Source organism: Neocloeon triangulifer, unplaced genomic scaffold (genome assembly GCF_031216515.1).
Source record: "Neocloeon triangulifer isolate White Clay Creek 2 clone unplaced genomic scaffold, ASM3121651v1 ptg000001l, whole genome shotgun sequence".
NCBI lineage: Eukaryota > Metazoa > Arthropoda > Insecta > Ephemeroptera > Baetidae > Neocloeon > Neocloeon triangulifer.
The window spans coordinates 1889710-1912372 of NW_026775544.1; the positions used below are offsets into that span (position 1 = coordinate 1889710).

At 38.6% G+C, this 22663-nt stretch overlaps 1 protein-coding gene across 1 annotated transcript in view; it reads right to left on the bottom strand.

The window, feature by feature from the left end:
• Window positions 1-22663, bottom strand: part of LOC132192639 (muscle-specific protein 300 kDa-like) — a 30802-nt gene that overhangs the window by 2788 nt on the left and 5351 nt on the right. The window contains exons 4-19 of the mRNA XM_059612693.1: window positions 18698-22375; window positions 18055-18360; window positions 17609-17935; window positions 17260-17553; window positions 16404-16736; window positions 12404-12709; window positions 4489-4758; window positions 4151-4333; window positions 3801-3989; window positions 3071-3709; window positions 2789-3006; window positions 2229-2667; window positions 1496-2173; window positions 870-1373; window positions 359-543; window positions 102-140 (exon numbers count right to left, since the gene is read on the bottom strand). Of these exons, the coding sequence (XP_059468676.1) occupies window positions 102-140; window positions 359-543; window positions 870-1373; window positions 1496-2173; window positions 2229-2667; window positions 2789-3006; window positions 3071-3709; window positions 3801-3989; window positions 4151-4333; window positions 4489-4758; window positions 12404-12709; window positions 16404-16736; window positions 17260-17553; window positions 17609-17935; window positions 18055-18360; window positions 18698-22375 (8588 nt within the window). The remainder of the gene's footprint in view (window positions 1-101; window positions 141-358; window positions 544-869; window positions 1374-1495; window positions 2174-2228; window positions 2668-2788; window positions 3007-3070; window positions 3710-3800; window positions 3990-4150; window positions 4334-4488; window positions 4759-12403; window positions 12710-16403; window positions 16737-17259; window positions 17554-17608; window positions 17936-18054; window positions 18361-18697; window positions 22376-22663) is intronic.

A 22663-nucleotide genomic window follows, 5' to 3' on the forward strand; every position in this document is an offset into this window, starting at 1 on the left:
AATTCTCATCAACTACATTAGTAATTAAGTCAACAAAACATGGATAGCAATTATGAGAAATCTGAACTATGAGCTCGAAGGATAAACAAGGTTTACTCAACTGTTCACATTGAATGGCAAAAGCTTCATCGTGAGTGGACCTGTGGCAACAGACGAGAGGGTAAAACAGGTTAGCACTGGCAGAGCAAAACCACACACAAAAAACGGCTCGGCTGTCACGCTTAGTGGGATTATTATATTTTATGTTTATGGCATGCAAATTTAATACTCCTGTATGTATAGCAACTGTTCTTTTTTCGCAAAATAGCACTGGCCATAAAATAATACAACACGTATTAAATGAAATGGGTGCCCATACCTGACATCTCTGAAATGCTGCTCACGGCTGTGTGCATCTGCCAGTAGTTTGTTGAATCGTTCGATCAAATACTGAATTTCTGTCTGCTTATCCAGTTCCAGAGTGGCTTGGTTTTGGTTTGTCAGGACTGAACTTAGATGCTTCACAAAGTCCACTGACGACTGGCACATTCCAATCAGACGGATCTGAAAAAAGTTATGTTTTAAAATTAAAAAATATATATTTAAAAACGCTAATTTTATTTCATTAAAAGTGACTTAATTTCCAAGTTTCATAGAGGGTTATTTAATTTTATAAAAAAAAGATTGAAGAGATTGCTAATAATTAAGAAAATATATAAAATTACAGAAAGATGATTCACTTGATAGCATTATTTGCTGGAAGAGTCTGAGAAAGTATGCCCTAATGCAATCAAATGACCCCAACTTACCCATTTAATTTAATTATAAAAATTATTTCTTAACTTAATTCTTTAATAATCCCATAATTCTTTTGTTCAAATTATTTTTACCAAGTTATTTGCAGCAATTGTGGCCTCAGCAATCTGGGGAGTGGTGCAGTGGATGGCGTTCTGCAGGGTGTCGAGATTTTCCGCACACTCCTTCAGCGCAGAGTCAAGCTCCATCTGGTAACCTTCCTTTGAGGTCAGTCTCAACAGGGGTGGCAGGGTGTCCACCTGGACCGCCTGGTCAGTCTCAAATTCCAACGTAGACACCTGGACGCTCTCATTTACCAGGGCAGGCTCTTGGTTAAGCTCCGGTTTAGACTCTGCCTGTTGTTGTTCGGTCCGCTGTTTCTTCTTGCTCTTTTTTGAAGGTTTGTCTTTAACAGCTTCGAGGGAAGCGCGGAATTCACCAATACGCTTTTGAATGGATTTCCACAGATCTTGATACTCGTCAATCATGGACTGAATTGACGAAAAGTCCTCCCCATCCATCGACTGCATCACAGCTAAGCCCAGCCTGTCTGCATTTTCAAATGTATCGTTGTGCGAGTCCAGCTCTGCCTCAAGATCCTATAAAATATATTTATGTAATTAAAATTTATTCAAGAGCAAAACTTTAATTAATTTCAATTTCAACAAATTTAAAAGTATGTGATGAACTCTTTAGAATTATTTCAATTGCAAAATTTTACCTTCAAGGTTTTTAGCGTTTGCTGTGGTGGTTCATTTTCGGACTTGAGATGCTGCAGCTGAGTCAATTTGACGTCGACATTGGTCAGAGCCATGACAGCATTGTTGTGTGCCGTGATGAACTGGCTGTTGTGCTGCTGCAAATTCCTCAGTTTTGAAAGCAACAGGGAAGCAATCTGAGGCAGACGGATCCATCGAGCCAACGATTGTCTCATGGCCGAGGTGATTTCGCACAGATTGTCGAATGAGCCACTACTTTCCATGACCATCTTTGAGTACTGTTGCTCCAACTGCTGCAGGGTTGAGTTCCTGGCCGCCACCTGTTCGAGCAGCCCCTCAACCTCGCCAACCAAGGGCTGCACTTCCTCCTTTGGCACTCCCTTACTCCTCTCCTCGATGTGCTTGAGGCTTTGTTCATGAGCGGTCAGCCACTCTTCCTGCTCACTGCAGAGGCGCTCAAGCTCCTGCAAGTGGGCCCAGACTGTCGAAATCTTCTCTTTTCGCTCTTCCGAAAGGTCACAGACATTCGCCCAACGCTTTTCAAGGGAATCCACAGCCAGCTGCAAGGGGTTGGTGTCTATCAGCATTTTGTTTGTGTCACAGTCCACCAGGAACATTTCGAACAAGTTCAGGGTTGCAGCCAAATTACTGCTCTGCTTTTCAATGCTCTTTTTGATCTCCTATTTTTGTCAAAAGAAAATTATATATATAAAAAAAAAAATTATTCCCATTTACCTCTGCCTCTTTTAATTTCTCCTGAATGTCTTGCTCCTTGGTGGATTTGAAGACGAGTGGCGTAAGAAGATGAGCCTCCATGTTGTAAAGCCACGTCCTGAGATCAGAAATTTGCAATTCCAGCTGAGTGAACGTCTGTTGTAAACTGCTCAATTTAGTGGTCTTTGTCTTTTTGGCCAGCTGCAGCTGATTCCAGGAGTCCTGCACCTGCTGAATCTGCTCCGCAATTTTCAGTCTCCGCTCCTCGTCATTTTCAGCCGTTAGCAAATCGGCACCAGTGGAATTCAGCCAGTTAAGTTCCCTTTCCTTGAGGGTGATTTCGTTCTCGACCTCTCTCTCCATGTGGCCTGTGTCTTCGATTAGACTGCTTGGGTAGACACTCCTTGTTAGTTGCACCCTCGATTCAATGTCCTCAACCCATGTGAGGAACCTTACTTGTCTGAAATATAAATTTTATTTTACTAATGTAAATAATATTTTCATTGCTTCACAAATTTTAATAAAAACAAAACATTTGTGGTTTAATTTTTTTGTATTTTTTACGTCTTAATGTAACTAACCTAGCATCAAAGACATTTTTCAGAGCCAATTTCTCTTCTAGGTGGAGGATCAGAAGAGATAGTTGGTGGTCGAGGTCTCCGTGTTGCTGCCAAAGCAGCCACATTCGCTGGCTTAACATTTTTGCATCAGAAGGACTCACACATTCTTTAAGCTGCTCATGCACTACATTCAGTTCTTCGAGGTTTGGAATGACTTCAGTCAAAACAGTTCTTTGCCCCTGAAAATAAAATAAAATTAATTACAAAAAAATTAATGATTTTTTTTCTTTTGATATTCCATACTCTCAAAACATCAATGGTTGCTATGATTTCAGCGTTTGATGTTGGACAAGGCCTGCATGTGACGGTTTTTACTTCATTAAGTGTTCCTTGGATCTCGGTGGCCTGCTGATCGAACTTGGTATGCAAGTCTAGGACTCTCAAAAGGAAGTCTCTCCAGGTCTCAAGACCGGCCTGCAAGTTGTTGATGCGCTGGGTGATGGCAGCGTGCTCCATCTGAATCGAAGCTGCTAAAGTCCTGTCTGAGAACTCCAACAAGTGCAGCTGCTGCTGCTTCAGATTGTCGAGTTGCGCCAGTCCTTCTGGGATTTTATCCAGGAGGTTTTTGATGAGGGTCAGTGACTTAGGGATGAGCTGAATGTGCACATATTGCAGTTGCAGATTGTATCGATCTTTCTCCATCTCCTTCAACCAAGCCAGCAGGGTGGTTTGATCTGTCCGGTACTTGTCCCAGGCAGAGATGCGGCTCTTCACCTGTGCATGTCTGTCCATTATTCTGGACAAAGTTTCGTTGTGCTGGTTGGTCAGTGTGCTGAATTGGACGACCAGATTCTGGTCCAGGTCAATGGTGTTGTCATTTTTCGCTTCGATTTGCTTAGACTGCAGCAGTGACTGTTGACTAGAGAGAAGGTTTTGATGGACCTGGAAATTTTAATTTTTTAATTCGATACTGTAAAATTGACAAATTTTTCAAACAAAGAGCAAGGGTTAATATTTAATTGCTCAAACCAACCTCACAAAGATGCTGATGCTCGGTTAAACTATGGTAGTCTTTGGGAATGGAGGTGGACAAAAAGGACTGTACATGTTGCAGGTACTCTTGCCACAAACGCAAAGCCTCCGCACCATCTTGGCTGCGGACAAGGCGAGCAGACAGGCGGTGGTACTGTTGGAATGTTTCTCGGAACACTTGTTGCCAAAGCTTCACAAACAAACAGAAAATACTATGGTTATAACGTTCTGATCTAAAATATGGCATGTCATGTCAAAATATTATTTATAAAATATATATCTATACATGAAGTTGTTTATTAATGAGATAATAATTCCTTAGTAAAAAATCTATACAAAACATTTATTTACCTGCAGAATCTCCACTATGCAAAGACTGTTTTCGGTGTCTGAGGAAGGATTAATTTCAACAGACTTTTCTCTAATCGCGTGAATTTGACTTTCGGCTTTGCTCAGGGAAAGCAGTTGTGCTCGCAGCGATTCTAACTGCTTTTCAGCGTCTTTCATGTTCAGGTCCTCAACAGCAGAGAGAGACTGCAAAAACAGGAAAAATAGCATTTTTATTAAAAAAAAGTCAAAACAATTTTCAGACAAATAAAATCTTACAAAAAGAGTGCAAATCCAATTATTCTGGAAATTTATTCATAAATATTGAAAATTTTTGCCCTTAATTGAAAGTGTAAACTGACCTCCTGGACATTGTCTAGGAAGTTCCTTGTGTTTTTCAGGTCGTCACTGCACACTTCTCCCTCGAGCGCGCGCTTTTCGGCGGCTTCCGCCAGTTGGATGATGGCCGAGCGGACATTGCCGAGACGCTTGTTGAGCGTCTCGACGTCCTTTACCAGAGCCAGCCCTGCGGATGTCGATTCTTCGAGACCAAGAAGCTGCGTGATCTGCTCGGAGAGCCTCAGCAGCTCCTCGATGTGCTGCTCCTGTTCAGGCAACGATTCTTCGCAGTGCTGCAAGAAAAAAAATAATTTCCATAAATCACGCATGCCAAAGAGACAGAGAAGGCAAAAGAAATCCCTCCTCGACCTTGGATATAAAGATCACGATCAAGCTCAAAGTGCGAGAAAATTAGGACTAATCGTGGGAAAATCTTTTTTGCGTATATCGATCCGGAACTCTTCCACTTCTCTCTGTGTCCGGGTGTGTTCAGCACCCAGGATAAAAAGTTGAGAGCGGAACACGCCAAACTGTTTTTAATTTCACTCCCGCCGGCAAATTAAGCGGCGTCGGGTGGGTTAAAACGGCGAAATCCAATGCAGGGAGTAAGAAGTTTGATTGTGTGAAGGGTCTTATCAAAAGTTTGATGAGCTGGGGTGTAAACAACGAAGAATAGCTTCGCACGCGATCTGCCGTGACAATTCAATACACACGTCTCAACGGCTGTATATGTGGGCGAAAAGAAGTTGATCGGGAAAACTGCCGTTCGAGGGAATCACGGCGAAAAGAGCAATATTATTTATACCTCCATCGGACACGTTTGGAGAAATTCTGCGTGACGGCTGATCGAGAGAGTAAAAAAAAAAATGAAAATTGACGCAAATCGACTCTGTATGACGGACAGTGAGTAGTCGACTCTTAGGAGGCTGCGTGCGAAATAACGTGCAAATAAAAAGTGGCGTCGAGGTTAAAATAAAAATAGAAAAATGAAAAAGATCCGCCACCTATATAGAAAGCGCACTCTTATTACGCAGCACAAAAGGGCACGGCAGAAAATAGACGCGGAAAAATTAGCAAACCCTGAAATAGTCTCACGCGTTGGGTTCACAATAGAAGCAGCAATGTTATAAACAATTAATGATAATAAATTATACGACAAAGTGTAAGTTTTAATGGAAAAATTCTTTGATGATTTAGCATATTTATTTTTTTTTTAAATTGGAGGTTATTAATTTCAATTATTTATTTCAAATATACTACAAAAATAAAATTTAATTATAAGAATATTACAATTAAATGCTTTAAAAATATTGGTAATTTTTAAATAAATTAATTAAGTTAAAATTATGACTTTCGTTGCAAAAATTTATAGCGTACGGAGGTTTATCTTGGCTTCCCCATATTTTTTTAGAGCAATTTTTAATTTTCACGCATATATGTCACGGAAACTCAATAAGGAAATACAGATCTTAAAATTCTACTTTAACTGAAAATTTAATAGCAGTGTCAAAAAAGGAAATACTGTAAAAATCTGTGATTTGTTACGTTTGAATAGATAATGTTCCTCAATGAAATGAAGAATTATCAACTCTCAAATATACAACTGATCACGGTTTCCATTCATGCCGGGCACCTTGAAAAATATTAAACTACTTTCTTTCTTTCTTTGATATCGACCGACGTTCATTAAGATAAGTGACTTATTCCGACTGATTTTGAAACTGCGGCCGCACATTCAAAATGCACAAGCACGACATTCAAAGAAAGAGCAAGACACGCCGGTGACCTTTAGCATATGAAGAAAAAAAGAACATGTTGGCGACGTACGCCAAGGAAGCCGTTCGACCGATTTTGAAGAGCATCCGAACGAGCGATTTTAACAGTAAGGTTGCGATTTAAGGTCACCGAGGTCAGAACTGTTGCGCCGGAGAAAATCACCTGGGAGCAGACGAGTGAGGCAAGGGATGCTGTGCGGCTTCATCCACGTCGCCGTCGAGACAGATGAGAGTGAGCAGCCGGTCGGGGGCAAATCGATACTGGGCGCTGCTGCGGCTCCGGCGCGACAAATTGGGAAAGGTCGGGCTGCGGAAAACGCCCCGAGAATGCCGACCGGCATCCGCAACATTCGGCGTGCCTCAAATTTTTTGCCAAATGCGAGGGTGACCGAATTTCAACATTTTCAACGGCGAATAATTAGCGGAAGCGCCGGGCGAAAATTGCAAGTGCAAACAAGACGGCGCCTCATTTCGCTCAAGCCAGACGTTCTCGTATACACTTGAGACCGAGAAAAGTCGCGGGTCTTTGTCATTGCTTTCTTTGTGTGTTGCTATATGGATGCGAACTTGTCTGCCGTTGCCGACGGCGCTGAATTTATTTTCGTTGGCGAGCAAGGAGAAATCGTACATATCAAATAATGAGAAAATGCTAATAAAAAAAGAAAACCTCGTTTGCAATTCACAAAGGTCGACAATCTGACTTTGTAAGGGATCAAGCTGTGGATAATTGCGACGTAAAAGTAAAACTACAATGAAAATTGAATCAAAAGTTGAGTTTAAATATACAAAATAAAACAAAACTGCTTAAAAAAATTTAAAGAAAATATTAAAATTTAATTTCTTTTTTCAAATTATTATTTCTAGTAATAACGTTGAAATATAAGTAAAAAGTACACATACACATTTCTCATTGTTTACAATTTTGGTGCAAACCAATCAATTATCCTCCATTGTGCCAATAAGAGAGGCTAAAAGTTCTAGAAATGATATTGCGGGTAGCAAATTGTCGTATGCCGCACTTCAAGTGACACGTACAACTTGTTTGCAAGTTCATAAAATTAAATAATAGGCATGTGTTTCGCAGAAGTTACGTGGATCAATTCTTTTGTGGTGTACAATCAAAACTTTTTGAATTTTCCGCAAGATCCAGCAAAATGGAAATATCAGAATTATCAAATTTATAGTAAATTTAATATAAATTGTTTTAACTGATAAAATAATAATTTTTATTTCGGATAAAAATTCTGGTTGTTTGGCTTAAGAAATAAAATAATTGGTTTTAAATTTTATCAGCAAAACGGCAACTCTTTGACAATGAACATTTCATCAGTGGAAAGCTCAGTGGTTCAAGACACCAGATATTTTCATGTGTCCATGTAACGCACACCTTCTCCAACAATAAAGTGCTACTACCTTCAGAAGAGCGCAACAAGGTCGTTGTTTGTGTTTTAACATCGTGAATCGACCGTAAAATGCAAATATTAAAAAAAAATCGTGCCTGTCATCGCGCGAATACACAAAAGAAAAAAATCAAAAGTCACCTCAAGGATTGACATTGCCATGCGTAGTGCGATTGCTTAACATATACGGTGGAATTAGTTTTTTCAGATATTTTTTTTCGACGAGCTCAACGCGGTGCTGATCTCAGCCAAATAAAGGGCGAGCTTATCTCAGAGCGTGTTTTATGTTTTCCCTCTGAATGGCCGCAATTTATAAAGCCGCCGCGCCGGCAAAACAAACAAGCCTCATTTTCTTCGCACAGGCGACAAGATGTTATTTATTTACAAAAATTCGTTAACCACTTCACATAGGTTCAAGTGAAATGAAATAACTCTCTTGAAAGAAACAAAAGGAGGACTTGTTTCAGTTCGCGATTCTTGCTCATTGCTATTTTCAGCTTTGACTTCAAAACGAGGAAGATCTTCAGAGTTCTTTAGGAATCTACCGCTTTGAAAACAGTCTTATCTGATAAGTTCTTTGTGGAACATGATGTTTGTTTAGATGCATTTCCTCGTCTTCAGTTTAAGCTGGTGAAGCTATGAGCTAACAATGATGGATGTGAGACATAACTTTTATACTTCATCATTTCATTTTTGATTGGTTGCAACTTTTATGTTGACGTTCAGGTGTTAAAATTTAAAACAATTCAATTTCTGTATATTTTATGCAGCACGAAAGTTAAATTAATGAATTGCACCATTCAGTACTTATGTAAATTGCATTCCCTCTTAAAAATTAATGTCAACATCGAATTTACTGCAGCTGGTATTTAATGTTAACTCGGTGCCTAATTTGTAAACGGGTTCTGTGTGCATGCGAAACAGTGAAGCAAGTTTCTGCTCAAAATCTACAACAATTAGCGGAAAACTGCTGACGAAGAGCTCTTCCAAAACAAACTTTGCGATGGTGTATTTTTCCCTAGTTAAATAAAACCTTGACAGCAGATTGCTAATTGAATTCGCCGGAAAATGTTATTATGCGTTTTTAGTAACTACAAGGTGACAAAATATTACAAAATATAGATTTTATGCAGCAAAATTTGAACATTTAAATTTTTAATGAGAACTTTAATTCAATTGTAAGTAAACAACATTTAAACCAATTTCAATGAAAAGTTTATCAAATTACAAATGCAAGAAAAATGTTTTTATATGACCGGGGTCTAAATAATTTCATAATATTATGCCGTCATTAATTGTATAAGTTTAAGAAATTTGAGCTTGTTCAATTAATTTTAAATTGGTACAGATTGTAAAAGAACACTCCATCTGATAAAATGTGGCACACATCATGGTATAGAACAAAAAGAATATTGAAAGTGAAACCCAGCACCATAATATGTTATTATCTCGGCTGGTGCGATCAGCACTTCTTTAATTAATGCGAGTACATTCATTGATCAGCAGCATCGGCTGCGCTAAAATTGGCTCGACCTCCCTTCTCTGTCCAACCGTCGATTTTGAGTTAATTGATTGTGATCGACGCGTTGTAATTGCATATCCACCGCATGCAAACGAATAATGGAATGACCCGCATCGAAGGGCGTCCACCGCCCACGCGCCCATGACCGGTCGGTTGATTTTTTTTATTTGGACAAGAAACGAAGAGCGAGAAATAAATATACCTGGCGGCAGTTAGCAGTGGTGATGTAAGAAACAGAGACGGTTCGATCATCGCTTCTTACTTCACGGCTAAAATTAGCCTTTCGAGACTTCGAGAGAGAGAGAAAGAAAACAACAAAGTGTCCGTTCGGGGCAAGGACGGACGAACCCATTCAGTCGTTTTCCAGAGGAAGCATCTTTTCATTCTGGCTTTTTCGCGTGCCACTCACGCACGCCGAGAGAAAAGTTTCGTTCCGCCCGAAAATCACGCGAAGGATTTCGCGCGGTGCCACTCTCTTTCTGACTCTAAAGGGTGCTGCGCTGGATTTTGTGTGCGATGAAACGAAACACATACTCGGCGGCACAAGTGGGCCACGCAAATATAGCCCTCCGCATTTTATAACGCATATTGTGCAAAGTTGACGTAAAATTGGTTGGCTGATTTATTTATTCACTCCCGAGCTCCTTCAGGGCTTTTCGAAACGCACGTTTCGGCTTCGTGTATAAGTGGCTTCAAAGGTGCAGTTTTAGTGCTCAACTTTGGTCTTTTGCGCGTGAATTTTGGGCCAATAAAACGCATGCACACTTCTACTTTCACTGAGCTTGCAAGCTGAAAAGTACAAGTACAATTTTATGACTTTAAAATTAATGAAAATGTTTTTTCAGAAAATTTAGGTTCCTGATTTTTAGGAAATATATTGTGCAAAATTTTACAAGTTGACAAATAACCTTTTTTAGATAAGCATTATTTACAATCCCATACTGTGAGAGATCGAGTTAATATCGAATAGATTTTTATTATCATATATTATGACCTCACCAATTCAACAACAAAACCTCAAAAGATCTAGATTTAGAGCAGAGTAAATTTGGCTCCGAAAACCGATAGCTACTCATGCAAACTATGCCTTTTTTCTCCTCATCATATTATTAGCCAAATTAATATCAACATTTGAAGAAATTTTACAAAATTTTGAAATCAATGCAATTATAAATTATTGTTGGTTTGCGTCGATATGTGAAAAAGTTATTAAAATTTTTAGAGCCAATTCCGGAAGAATTATCAATATCTGGATAAAAGTTGGGCTGATTTCACAAATTCAGTAAATAAGATAAATTATTTGTGCTCTTATTTAATTGGTCATATTTTTATTTTTCAGGTACAATGTATGAAATTAATGAAATAAAAATATCAGCATTTTGGACTTGTTATTGATATTATTTTAATTTTGGAGTTGCTAAACTTACTTTCCGCAACTAAAAGCAATGCCAATTAAAACAAAGTACTTTAATTTTCCTTATCGCAAATTTTTGGAAATTAAATTTTCAAAGATTTTTAATTAAACAATTGTATATATAACAAAAATTATGAAAAAAAAGTAATCATCAATAACCGGAAAGACATTTTTTTGTTAGCAAAAGCCAGTCCTTCAAAAACAAATTAAAACCTTCTTAAATTTATTTTTCATTTATTTCAGTTTAAATTATGGTTTATTGAATAAATTTTAACATTTTTTAAAAAAATTCTAGATTTATTTTTGTACGAGTTTATTTTTATTCCCAAAGAATTCAACCTCTTTGCTCGCCACATTCACGTGTTTGCATGTTGTGTTCAGAAGTGTGGCCGAAAAGTGGAGTACCGCCATGAACTCACTACAAGTCATTGTGCAACCAACGTCACGGCGATGATGAACTTTGAGTGATCAGGCCAAAGCAAATAATTGGCCCTTGGCGGGTTTCTCGACCACATGTGCGGCCAACGTCACACTTCTTCTTTGTCGACCAAAGTTTAATAAGCATAGCTCTGATTCCTTTGTTTCTCGGACCGGCCAATATTAATTGACTTGTTTCTGCAAGTTTTGATCATCAGAGCGCGGCTAGAGATGGTCGGATCACACACTCTATTTCTCGCGTAGCTCTATCTTATCGCGGCTGTTGTGCCGGATCGGCGCGGCGTATCCGCTCTTGGATGTTTGTGAAACAAATACACTGTGGGGCCAACCCCCACGCCATTCATAAATCTCCTTCCTGATTCACATTTATCACAATTGTGCGCGTCAGAGTCCTAATTGTGGTGGTCCCGAGCGTAAAAAAATTAAAGATTTTCATACGCCTGTAGGCTCAATTATAAGATAATCATAAATAAAGGGTAAGCAGAGACACGATTTTCGTGAGTTGTTTCGTGGAAATTTTACTTGCAAACATTCCAAACGTTGATATAAATATTAATTAGATTGAAAAATTATAGAAATATTGAAAGAAGCAGATAAAAACAAGAAATTGAATAAATGGAACCTAATTTAAAAATTTTACTCATTGTCAGTTTATTATTTTTTTTTTATTGTACTTAATAAACAATGAAAGGAGATTGAAATTATAAAAATATTGAAAAAAAGATAACAAAGTTTTGTGGAAAATTTGTTTTAACTTCTACAATAAAAAAAAACTTAGACACTTAACAACCAAGAGGAAACCGCACTTCCATAAATGATATTGGTCAAAAAACTAAGCCGACGCGCAAGATAATTGAGTGTGTGCATGTGCATGGTATAGTAATGTGAGATTTTCACTAACAATTAACGGCTTGCTGATAATTACAATTACAAATTTACTTTTGATGGAGTCACTGAGAAGAATTTATTAGCACCTCTGTGAAGTTTAGCTAAACCACTAAAAAAGTTTTGCAAGTTTCTCAGCATTTAAAACAGTTCATTATAAATTAATTTTATTTAATTAAGTCATAGTCTTCAAAATAAGAATTTGTCAAAGATATAGATTTTTTTAATTAGACAGTTTTGAAAGAATTTTTTTTATTTTTAAATTTATGATAATTGAAGAAGAAAATTAAATATTTATATAATACATTTATGAAAAAAAATTGAATGTAAAAAACGAAAATAATTTAATTTCTTTTTTTAAATTTCCCTCTACTTTTAGATTAAATTTTTAAAAATTTGTCCTTAGCTGGAATCATTTAAAAATCAGGTAAAAATTGTACACAAAACCTTTGAGCTTGACCGCGATGTAAAGGAAAAAAATAGAAAAAAAAAAACAGGACATACCTTGGCAAGGGCGGCGAGCGCCTTGAGGTCCTCAGCGTCTTCGGCGAGGTTTCCGTGGTGGTCGGTCCAGCGGCGGAGCGCGTCGTTGGCGACGAGGTAGCGCTGCCAAAGGTGCACTGCGTCCTGATAGCGCGAGCACAGGGAGCGCACCTTGCCGCTCGTCAAATGCCACGCACTGACCGCCGAGGCGACGCTCTCCTCGACCCGCTCTCGGACTTCTGGCGCGCTCGTCGACGCCAACGGCACCGCCGCGCACTGCAGCTCCGACAGCAGCTCCTCCCGCGGGCCCAGCGACCCCACCAGCCGCTGCAAGCACCATTAGTCAACGTCACGCTTCCATTGTGCAATCACTCGGCCAAAATATTAATTAATTAATTGGCCACTAATTAATACAATTTACTGTTACTCCCTCAATTAAAACCCATTTTTTCGTAATTGTAAATTTTTGTAATTCTCAATATAAAAAAATTTATGCAAATTTGGTTGAGTCCAATGAAAATTATCTGTAGTAAAAAACAAATCCTATAAATTTACTAATGTATGTCCCCCAAATCGTGGTTAGGTTTGCTTGGGAACCCTTGAGAGGAGCAAGTTCCCAAGATTCACACAAACTTTAATTATTTTTTGCAAGTGCTCGCAAAAAACCTTATATTCAATTACACTTGGACTCACATGGCATGACACCTCTCGCAAATAATGAAATTGAATACTTTCCTTTTGGGCACATTCAAAGTAAAGTAGGGCACTAGCCTCTCATAAATTTATAACAATAATATTATCGTTTGATTCTCATAATGAAAGAGGCAAAAAATGGAATTAAATCCATTTAAATTAATTAATTAAATCATTTCTTCTGGTTATAATTGAAATATTATTCTCACAAAATTTGAGCGCATCAATTTTTTGTGTGCTAAATTTTAAAGCAACTCAATTTGAAATGAAACAACAGAGGTGATAATTTTTAATTAATAAATGTCAGTGCTTTTTCTTTCGTATTGTTGAAAACTTTTACGCATGAATTTATATTTTTTCAATTTGGAAACACTTTTGCTTTCAAATTGAGTTTATGAGTTTTAGTAAGTTGTTTACTAGGGCTGGCTGCCAATTCTCTCTTCAATGTAATTTTCCCCCCAAAATAATATTTGACTTGTTGTGAGAGAATAAACGAATTGAATTTTTACAAAGAAGCTAAATTTAACTATTACGTTACTCGGCATTGCCAATTTAAACGCACAAGTCTGCTACATTATGCAAACATAATAAATTCTGTCGATGTGAATCGCAGCCGTTTTACTGCCGCCTGTTCTGGAAAGCAATTTTTGTTTCCAGAAAAGGCGGCTGATGTCATCCCATTGCGACGCAACGCCTTTTGCTTTCTCGCAGCAAATAAATTGGTTTTACATTTTGATGAATTCTCACTTCAGATGATGTATCATAAAACTAATAATTATGTAGACATAAAATTTGCTATGCAATGCATAATTGATGATGCATTTAATAATAATTTCTCATTGAATCAAGGGAAGCTGGTTTCAGGAATGTGAATGGCAGTTTATCAAAACAAGTCAATAATAAATTAATAAGCAAATGAAATATGATTCACAATCAGAAATTAAAATTAGTCTTGACAAAAATTGCTGTTTATTTTAAGATAAAGACAATAAATTTGGATGTCTGATTTTCCCTGGTATAGGTAAAAACAGATTTCTCTAGGTACTTATTTTACAAAAGTCTACCGACGCTTAAACGTCTTTTTCAACTGTCTTAAAATTCTGGAGCCATTTTATTTAAAAATTCAATTTCTTTCATTATTTTCTTCAAAATATCTATTTATACTACAGAAATTTGGTTACATAAAAACAAAAATATTATTTAGAGGCCTTTGTTATAGTCCTTCCATTTTACGTTAGTATTAAATTGATAAAAATCTTTTGATATTTGATGAATTAATTAAATGTCCAAATTAAATTAAAATAGAAAAATTCCACAGCTCATGAAGTGAACTGCTAATTCCAGAAATGCACTTGGTGAGTGCAATGATCTGATTGTTCTCGATTCTAGATAAAAGCAAACATAATCAATTTATGGCATGCAAAAGACTCGTAATACGATTTACTTTCAATTGCTCATCGATGGAAATAGCAGAGTTCGCAGAAAGAGTGTAATCTGATCCCTATCGTGCAGTCGAGAGAATAAATACAAAGCATAGAATTCAATAAAAGTATCAGAGGTCGCGAAAATCATTAATAACTCGGCTCAATGTGTTAAAAACACGGACAAGATTAAAGCGTGTAAGCTTGCAATTACATCAGTCCATTTAAAATACATAAGTTCTTTGAAATTTGCAACGTCTTTGTGAAACGTAGAAGTCTGTTTAAGAAAAAAATTTAGTATTCAAAAATTAAATATCTTATGACAAAAACTGAAACAAGTGATATTATTTAAAAAAAATTAAAATAAAAAAAAAACAAAGGCAGCAAATTGCAATTTTAAAGCTTGTTTTAAATTTAGCATTCCTGACTATTTTTTAAGTTTGAAAATTTAATTTATAAACACCGCAATTACATGGATGCATGACAAATTACTTCGAGACGATTTTTTAAACGTATCACGTTTTATTAATTCGTTATTAATAATCTCAGCACAAAACGTTTCCTCCACAAACTTTTTGCATTTTGGGATTCAAATTGTTTGAGAGAAAATTGAAACATTAATTAATTTCGGCCATGTCATGGATTGACTTTTATAAAAACTCGATGTCAATTGAGTTTGAATTGCAATAGAACATAAATCTATCAATTAAGTGTATCAACTGAAATGAGATCAGAAAAAATAAAATTGCAAGTCAACAATGCAAATATTTTTCATCAAAAATGTCCATTCCATTTTGTAATTTGTCTCACCTTTGAGCTTCTGGCTGCTTTTCGCAAAAACCACATCAAGAATTTCGATCGGGGGCTCTTTGATGGCCAAGAAACGCGCAAAAGTTTCTAAGTCTTCGATTCAGTCCGCAGAATTCGCAAAACCCGTGCATTTTCGACGAAATCTTTCCTCGCGATTCGTCTTGTTTTTGTAAAACAGCAAACATCACCCTGTGCCTGTGCATTTGTTTATTTTTATTTTGCTGGCCGATCCCGCTTCCCCACCCTGGAGATTCCCCTTCTCCTGATCGCACACCCCCCTAATCTCACGTGGCCGCAAACAAAAAACAAACCAAAACAAACCAGTCTGTTTACAAGAATTTTCCCGCCATACGGAAAGTTTTCAATTTGCGTGGAAATTGCTGAATTTCGCGAGTGTTCTGTGTCAATTTCAAACGGAACAAACTTTTATGACAATACTGAACATTTTGAGTGTTTAATTCGTGACAATCGTGTGAAGAGATCCAGAGGAGATCGAAGAAGAGCGTTGTGGATTTGCAACTCTCTCACTCTGTGTGAGCACTTTTTGCTTTAATTAACTTTTTCTGCAAAACCGCAGGCGTGAGGTGAAATTTCAGCTGAGTGTGTGTGCAAAAATTTGAAGTCCAATCTATTCTATTATAAGAAGCTTTTTATCACCTCCGCCTGTGGTTTTAATTTTATGGATGAGCGCAGCAGTTTTAATTTATATTTTGGTTTCAATTTCCAGGTATTGATATGGATGCAGCCAGCGAGTGACATCGAAAGGTGAGTAACCCTTCCGTTATTTAATTGATTATTTTAAAGGTAATTTACACGTAGCGATATAGATAAGAAGAATTATTGTCAAGTGTGAAGTTTTTCTTTTATATAAACATCAGAGAAATTTAAATTCTTAAATTTAGATTTGAATTTCTATGTTTTGAATTAAAAAGAAATTTATAAGAAAAAAAAAAAAAAGAATACATAATGTTTGTTTGTTAGAATAACAAAAAAGTAACCATTCCAAAAAAATCAGACTCCATTGAGATAAAAAGTAAGTCTAGTAATTAGTCTAATTTGTTTGTAAGATTGAAGAAAAATTATCTAGCTGGACTAACCTCAAGCCTCTCAGTGGCAACTTTGAGTTGTTCGTAGTCGAGGCCGCCCCTGACCGTCAACAGGTCCATCATGTAGTCAGTCTCCTGAACACTTTGCTGGACGGCCTCGAGTTTCTTGTCGAAGGCGCGCCACTCGTGCTGTTTGCTCCTCAACCGGCCGTACACCTCCTTGGTCCTGTCCTCCAGTTGCAGATGACTCGATTGCAGACTGGACATTTCGCGTTCCACCCCGACAGGGCTGACGGACGCCCTCAGACTCAGGGGCAGGCTGTGCAGCGCCTGGCGCAACTGCATCAACTTTTGCCATTGCAGGGCCAGGTCGGACTCAATCACCTGGAACAACAATTAAAAACGTAATCAATTAATTAGTTTAAATTATTATATCCAATGAAATTTAAATATTGAGTTGAATAATTATTTTATTTAAATCTTAAAAAATTAGGTCAAATTTTCCTCATTCACTAAATTAAATTGGGGCGATGCGATTGTTGATATGCAAACAAATTAAATCCTCCTTAATAATAATTTATTTCAATATATAGTTGAATTCTGAAAAAGTTTATGAACCTGCACAGACAGGGAAAATTATTTATTCGATGCAAAAAAAAATGCATTTTTTCAATTAAAATTTGGCATAGTAATAATATGATAATGATTTTACAAAATTTTTGTGCATTTAAAGTTGATCTAGTCTTCTTATATTAAATAGTTTCCTATATGCAGTTATTAATTAATTATTTGACAAATAATTTTTAAAATATAAATTGGATGCTGATTACTGGTTGAATTAGTTTAAAATTATATCTGATTTTTTATTACTGGTCGAATTAGCATAAAATTGTCTTAGATTTTTTACCGTGCAGTCGTGAAGTGCCTGCTCGACGGCTCCACTTGTCTGCGTCTCCTTTTCCTCGCAGCCATCCAATTTTTTGCCGATGAGTTCCTGCACATGGGCTGTCTGTGCCAACCCTTTCACCAAGGCTGAGAACTTGTCCCTCAGGGTGATGGCCATCTCCTTCTCCTCTCCCAGCTGGAGGCTCAATCGTCTGGACGAGTTGATCAACCTGGACACCTCCTCCAGTTGGGATGGAGACGCCGGACCCAAGGCACTCAGCTCCTCTTCCATGATTTCGCATCTTTGCAGGAGGATCTGAAAAAATATTTTTTATTATAAATTATTTAGAGCTTTATATTTTTCATATTACTTGTAGGCGTTGGATGTAAAGCAGGATGTCCTCCTCAGTCTGAATTTTCTGTGTCAGTTCATTCATGGAAGTGTGGACGTCCTTCAGCTCGGTCTCCATCAGCTCGATTTTGTCCAGCACAGAGTTGTCCAGGCTCAGATTGTGTCTGATTTTGCCCTGGATTGTGGAGATTTTCTCAGCAATGACCTGCCAGCGGTCTTCCAGTTGACCTTGGAACTGCCGCTGCAGCATTTCGTCAGCGACGTGCAGAGAAACAAACGCCTGGTTCATCTGGGCGGCTGCCTCGTTCTTCGACAGGGTGTATACTTCATACTGAGCTTTCAATTCCTAAAGAGATAAAAAAGATTCAATTTTTAGTAATAAATCTGAATATGAAATTATGAAATACAACTCTATAGAAAATTGAATAATTTTAATATTCATTTTTGTATGGCGTTTGATCTTACCCAAAAGTATCTCATGTTGGCAGTGGTCAAGTTTTGGTTTGAAAGGTTCTTCAGAGTGCTCTCGGTCTCCCTAGCCCACGTCTCGACCTTTTCACTTAGGTCTTCGTAGCGGTTCCAGTTGTGCTTGAAGGCCATCAGCTTCTGCAGATTCGATTGGATTGTTTCCTGCAGCTTGCTGACTGCATCTGCGTGCTTGTGGTATGTGGACTCAAGGCCACCGCAGGTCACAAGTTCTTGTAGCGAGTGTGCCACTGAGGTCAGCTCGTGAATTCGGCAGTGGTGAGCAGTTACGTCACTTAATAGGGCCTGTTGTGGAAAATAGAAAAAAAAAATTTACATAAATTAATTGAGAAGTTATTTTGTATTTTACAGACTTCTTAATTATTAATCAAATAATCATAAAATGTTTTTGAAAATTTGTACAAACTACAAATTTTTTCTTTTCAGTGCCCAAACTTCAAACTGGGCATATAAAATTTCTCGTCGAAAAAAGTACCAAAAAATTAATTAATGATATTAATTAATTATGAGTACAAAAATAGCTTTTGCTTAGCTTTATAATCTTACAATTTTTTGGAGCAATTTTTTTATTTAATTCAATACCTTACTTCTCTAAAAAAAAAGAAATTATTTTGTATTATACCTGATATTGTGAAATGTATTTTTGGCAGTCGGCGGAAGTGACCTGATCCAACTCTGGCACCCGTTGCAACGCAACCTTCAACCAAGCGTCCTCCTCTTTAAGTCCCTGCTCCAAGAAAGTCCACCTGGACGCGGCCAGAGCCATCCTCTGCGCCTTGCATGCAGCATCGTCTAAGATAAGCGATGCCTTGCTGTGCAGATTTTTGTGCAATTCGGCGTGGCTACCCCGGCTCTCCTCGTCCAATTTCGTGTCCAGCGATTCGAGCAATTGCTGGCAGTGGCTCAGATTGGCAAAGAACTTGCGGTGCTTCTGCATCTCCTCCTGCAGCTGTTCGCGGTCGTTGACCACCAGAGGACTTTCGACCAACACCTGCGCCACTTCTATAATCTGCGCCAATTCCTCGATGGTCCTCTTGTATTCTTCAGTGATGGCGATTTTCTGCAAGGCCTTGTCTTTCTCGGCAGCCAGATTGTGACTTAAATTCCGAGAATTTTCAGCCACCTCAAAGATTTCTACTGGAATGCTGATCTGCGGGTATCTCTTCATAAGCAGACGGCCCCTTTGGATAATTTTCTTGCACGCCTGGGAAAGAATCTGGTTATCACGTTGGGCTCCATCAAGATGGGCCAAGAGCTCTTCTCCAATTGGGATACTCCGCAGAGTGAACAACTCAGCCTCTCCTTCGGCGTATCTGGCCTTGGCCTGTTCAATACTTTCCAAGAGTTCCTGCCAGCTGGAATTGAAGTTCTCAAGGTCGGACTCGCTTTCTTGGGTCAAATGTTCGACCACCTCTAGCTGTTCAGTTACTGAATCCAGGCACTTCTGGATCTCATCCTGGCCCTCTAAAGTGCTCTGCCCACTTTCGTGGAGCGTCGCCAAAGCAACTCGGATTTGATCAGAGTTGCTTCTGATGTTTTGAATAGCTGTGTTTCTCTCTCTGGAGTCACCCAGCTCGCGAATCGTGTGCAACTGGTACTCGATGACTTCCAGCCAGGTAGACACGGTAGTGAGAATTGTGATGATGCGGACCTCCCGATTTTCTCCATGAGTTTGTGATGCCAAAGCAGTCAGATTCTCTGCGACCGTTGCTCTGCAGCCTTCTGGAGTTTGTTCGGGCACTTCTAGAATCAGAGATGTTCTCTTGCGCGCAATGCTTTCCTTTGGAAGCATTTTCTTATACGCCATTTTGGCGATCATGTTGGAAATTTGAGTTTTCGCTTCATTGACTGATGATTCTGTTGGTTTTATTCTGCCCTCTGGTTCTTCTTTGGTCTGGATAAACTCATTGAAGTCTTGCTTGATTTCCGTTTGTTCATCCTTCATTTCTTGGGACTCGTCAATAATTTCAGAAATTTCAACTTGTGATGGTTCATCCCTTATATGGCCTTCAAATTGAGGTTTGACCTCCTTTTCAGTTATTTCTGTAATTTGAATCGGTGACTCAGATTTTGGTGGTCTTGTTTGGAATGTTTCTTCCGTCACAGTTGTCTGCACGTGAATTTCATAAGCAGTACTTTCAGATTTAGATTCATCGCCTCCGGATACCTGCTGTTCCTCCAATGGCTGCTTTTGTTTGCCTTTATTCTTTTTACCCTTTCCGCCCTTCTGAACAACTTCAACAATTGGAGCTGGCTTCTCGTCATGATTGGAATTTCCATTTGAAATGGACACTGTGGAGGTAATGCTTTTTACAAGAACTTTGCCCTTGCCCTTCTTGCCCTTTCTGCCCTTTTGGAGAGGCTCCAGATCGGCAGTTGGTGTTGCAGAAGAAGTTTGTTCTAAATCCTCGATGGAGCAGGAAATTTTAACATCGCTTTCTAGTGCCGACTGCTCTTGAAGCAAATTCGTGCAAATTTCTAACTCAACCTTGGGAGAACCTTCACTGATTCTGATTTTTACTGATGGTGCTTTGATCTCCTGAGCTGGCACTGGTGTTGATACGTGAGATGATTCTGCAACCGTCAACGTTTGCTCCGATTCAGACTTGTCCGTTTCGAGGTCAACCGGTGTATTGGGCATCGTGTCCTCTTCCAAAACTTCAGTCGAAGTCTGAGAAGTCTCTTGACTTTCAGTAGGTGTTCGCTCCTTACCCTTGCGGCCTCTATTTTTCTTCTTGCGCTGCGCTTTTGGAATTGCACCTGTTGACGACTGCTGACCTACCGAGTCACGAGGAGTAGTTTCTGCAGAAGTTTTATCAGCTTCACTCAACGGTACTGACATCGACTGGGCCAGACTAGACTCAATCGTGTTGTCTTGAGTAGAAATTTCCTGCTGGATTGTAGAGGTGATGTCATCGTCCTTTTTGTCTGCTGGCTGTGTCTCTTTTGTATACTGAATGCTTAGCTGTGGAACGCTTGACTCCAAAATTTCCATCTCTTCAGGTTCTTCGACTATTTCCTCCACCTCCTGCTCCTTACCATCAATTATCACAACTCTCCTGATAATTCTTTTAATTTTTCTGACAACTCTTCTAGAGGATTGTTGCAGAATAGTGGTCACGTGTGAGCTAGATTTTGGCTCGTAATCGTCAATCAGAGCTTGCAATTCATGTGGGGCGTCTGTGATCTCCTGAATATCAACGACAGAAGTTCCCTGCATCTGCTCCGGAGTGCAAGTGGAGGTCACGATTTTCTGGTGAACAACCATTTCCTTTTTGCCGTTAGCCTCCGTCTGCAACCGCTCTTCCTCGCCGACAACTCTGGAGTGTGTCACAACTTGGCAAACTTCAGGCTCACTCACTGGCACGTCGCCAACAAAGACACTCCGCGTGACAGTCGCTACCTGCGTGTTTTGCGTCAATATCATCGTCCTGGTGGCTGTTTTATATATTTCATCGGGGTCAAATTGCATCTCAGGAGTGGATCTCTGAAGGAACTGAGTCATCTGCACCAAATCCTCGGCCTCATGTAGCGGTTCCTGTTCGATGTCAAGGATAGGGGCTTCTTTAGGAGCATGATCTGCTGGTATTTCGACAAAAACCTGTGATACCGGCTCTACTGTGGCCGTTACTTCAAGCACGGGTTCTGGCGATTTTGGCTTTTCTACTTGTGGAAGTGGTTCTGGTGAAACCGCCTTTCCCAGTTTTTGAATTGGTTCCGGCGATTTTTGCTTTTCCACTTCAAGCACAGGTTCTGGTGATTTTTGCTTTTCTTTTTGCGGAGGTGGTTCTGGTGAAACTGCCTTTTCCAGTTTTTGAATTGTTTCTGGTAATTTTTCTTGTTCTAATTTTAGTTCTAACTGGGGGGTGTTCTTTGCCGCCTCCTGTACTGCTTTTGGTTCTGTTTCCGGCTGCTGTTTCTCCTTTCCCTTTTTGCCTCTCTTCTTGTTTCTAGATTTTGCCTTTGGTTCAGATTTATCTTCTTCCACAACAGCAATTTTCAGCTGAACGTCTGCATCGGTATCGGCCGAAACGTGTATGGAAACTTCAGAGGACGTTTCTGATATTGATTGTGGCTCTGAAGAGCTTTCAGCAACCGAAGTCTCAACAACCTCTGTAATTTTCAATTCCGTAGAAACAGCTCCAATGATTTCTTTTTCCTTCTTCGGTGGGTTTTTATTATTTTTCTCTGGCTCGTTTTCATATGCAGATATTTCTGGCTGTTTTTCGACTGCAAGAGGGGCAGTTTCAGCTGTCTCTCTAGGTGGCGATTTGTTTTGAGCTGCAGCCGCCAGCATTTCCTAATAAAATGTATAAAATTTAATCATCTTCCAGTATTAAAGCAATTAAAAATCTTAATTTATTTTTACTCAATGTTTCTCATAATATTATTTCTTAAAAAATTTCATATCTGTTATTTATAAACAAATATTATTATGATGAATTTACTATTCCTTTTCTTTTTTGCCAAATAAGCGCTTCGTCAAAATTAAAAACAATCCATTTAAATACTAACTTATTAATGAATCAGAGTTAAAATAATTAGAAAAAATCGCAAATTTAATATTTTCAAGATTTTTTTATAATTA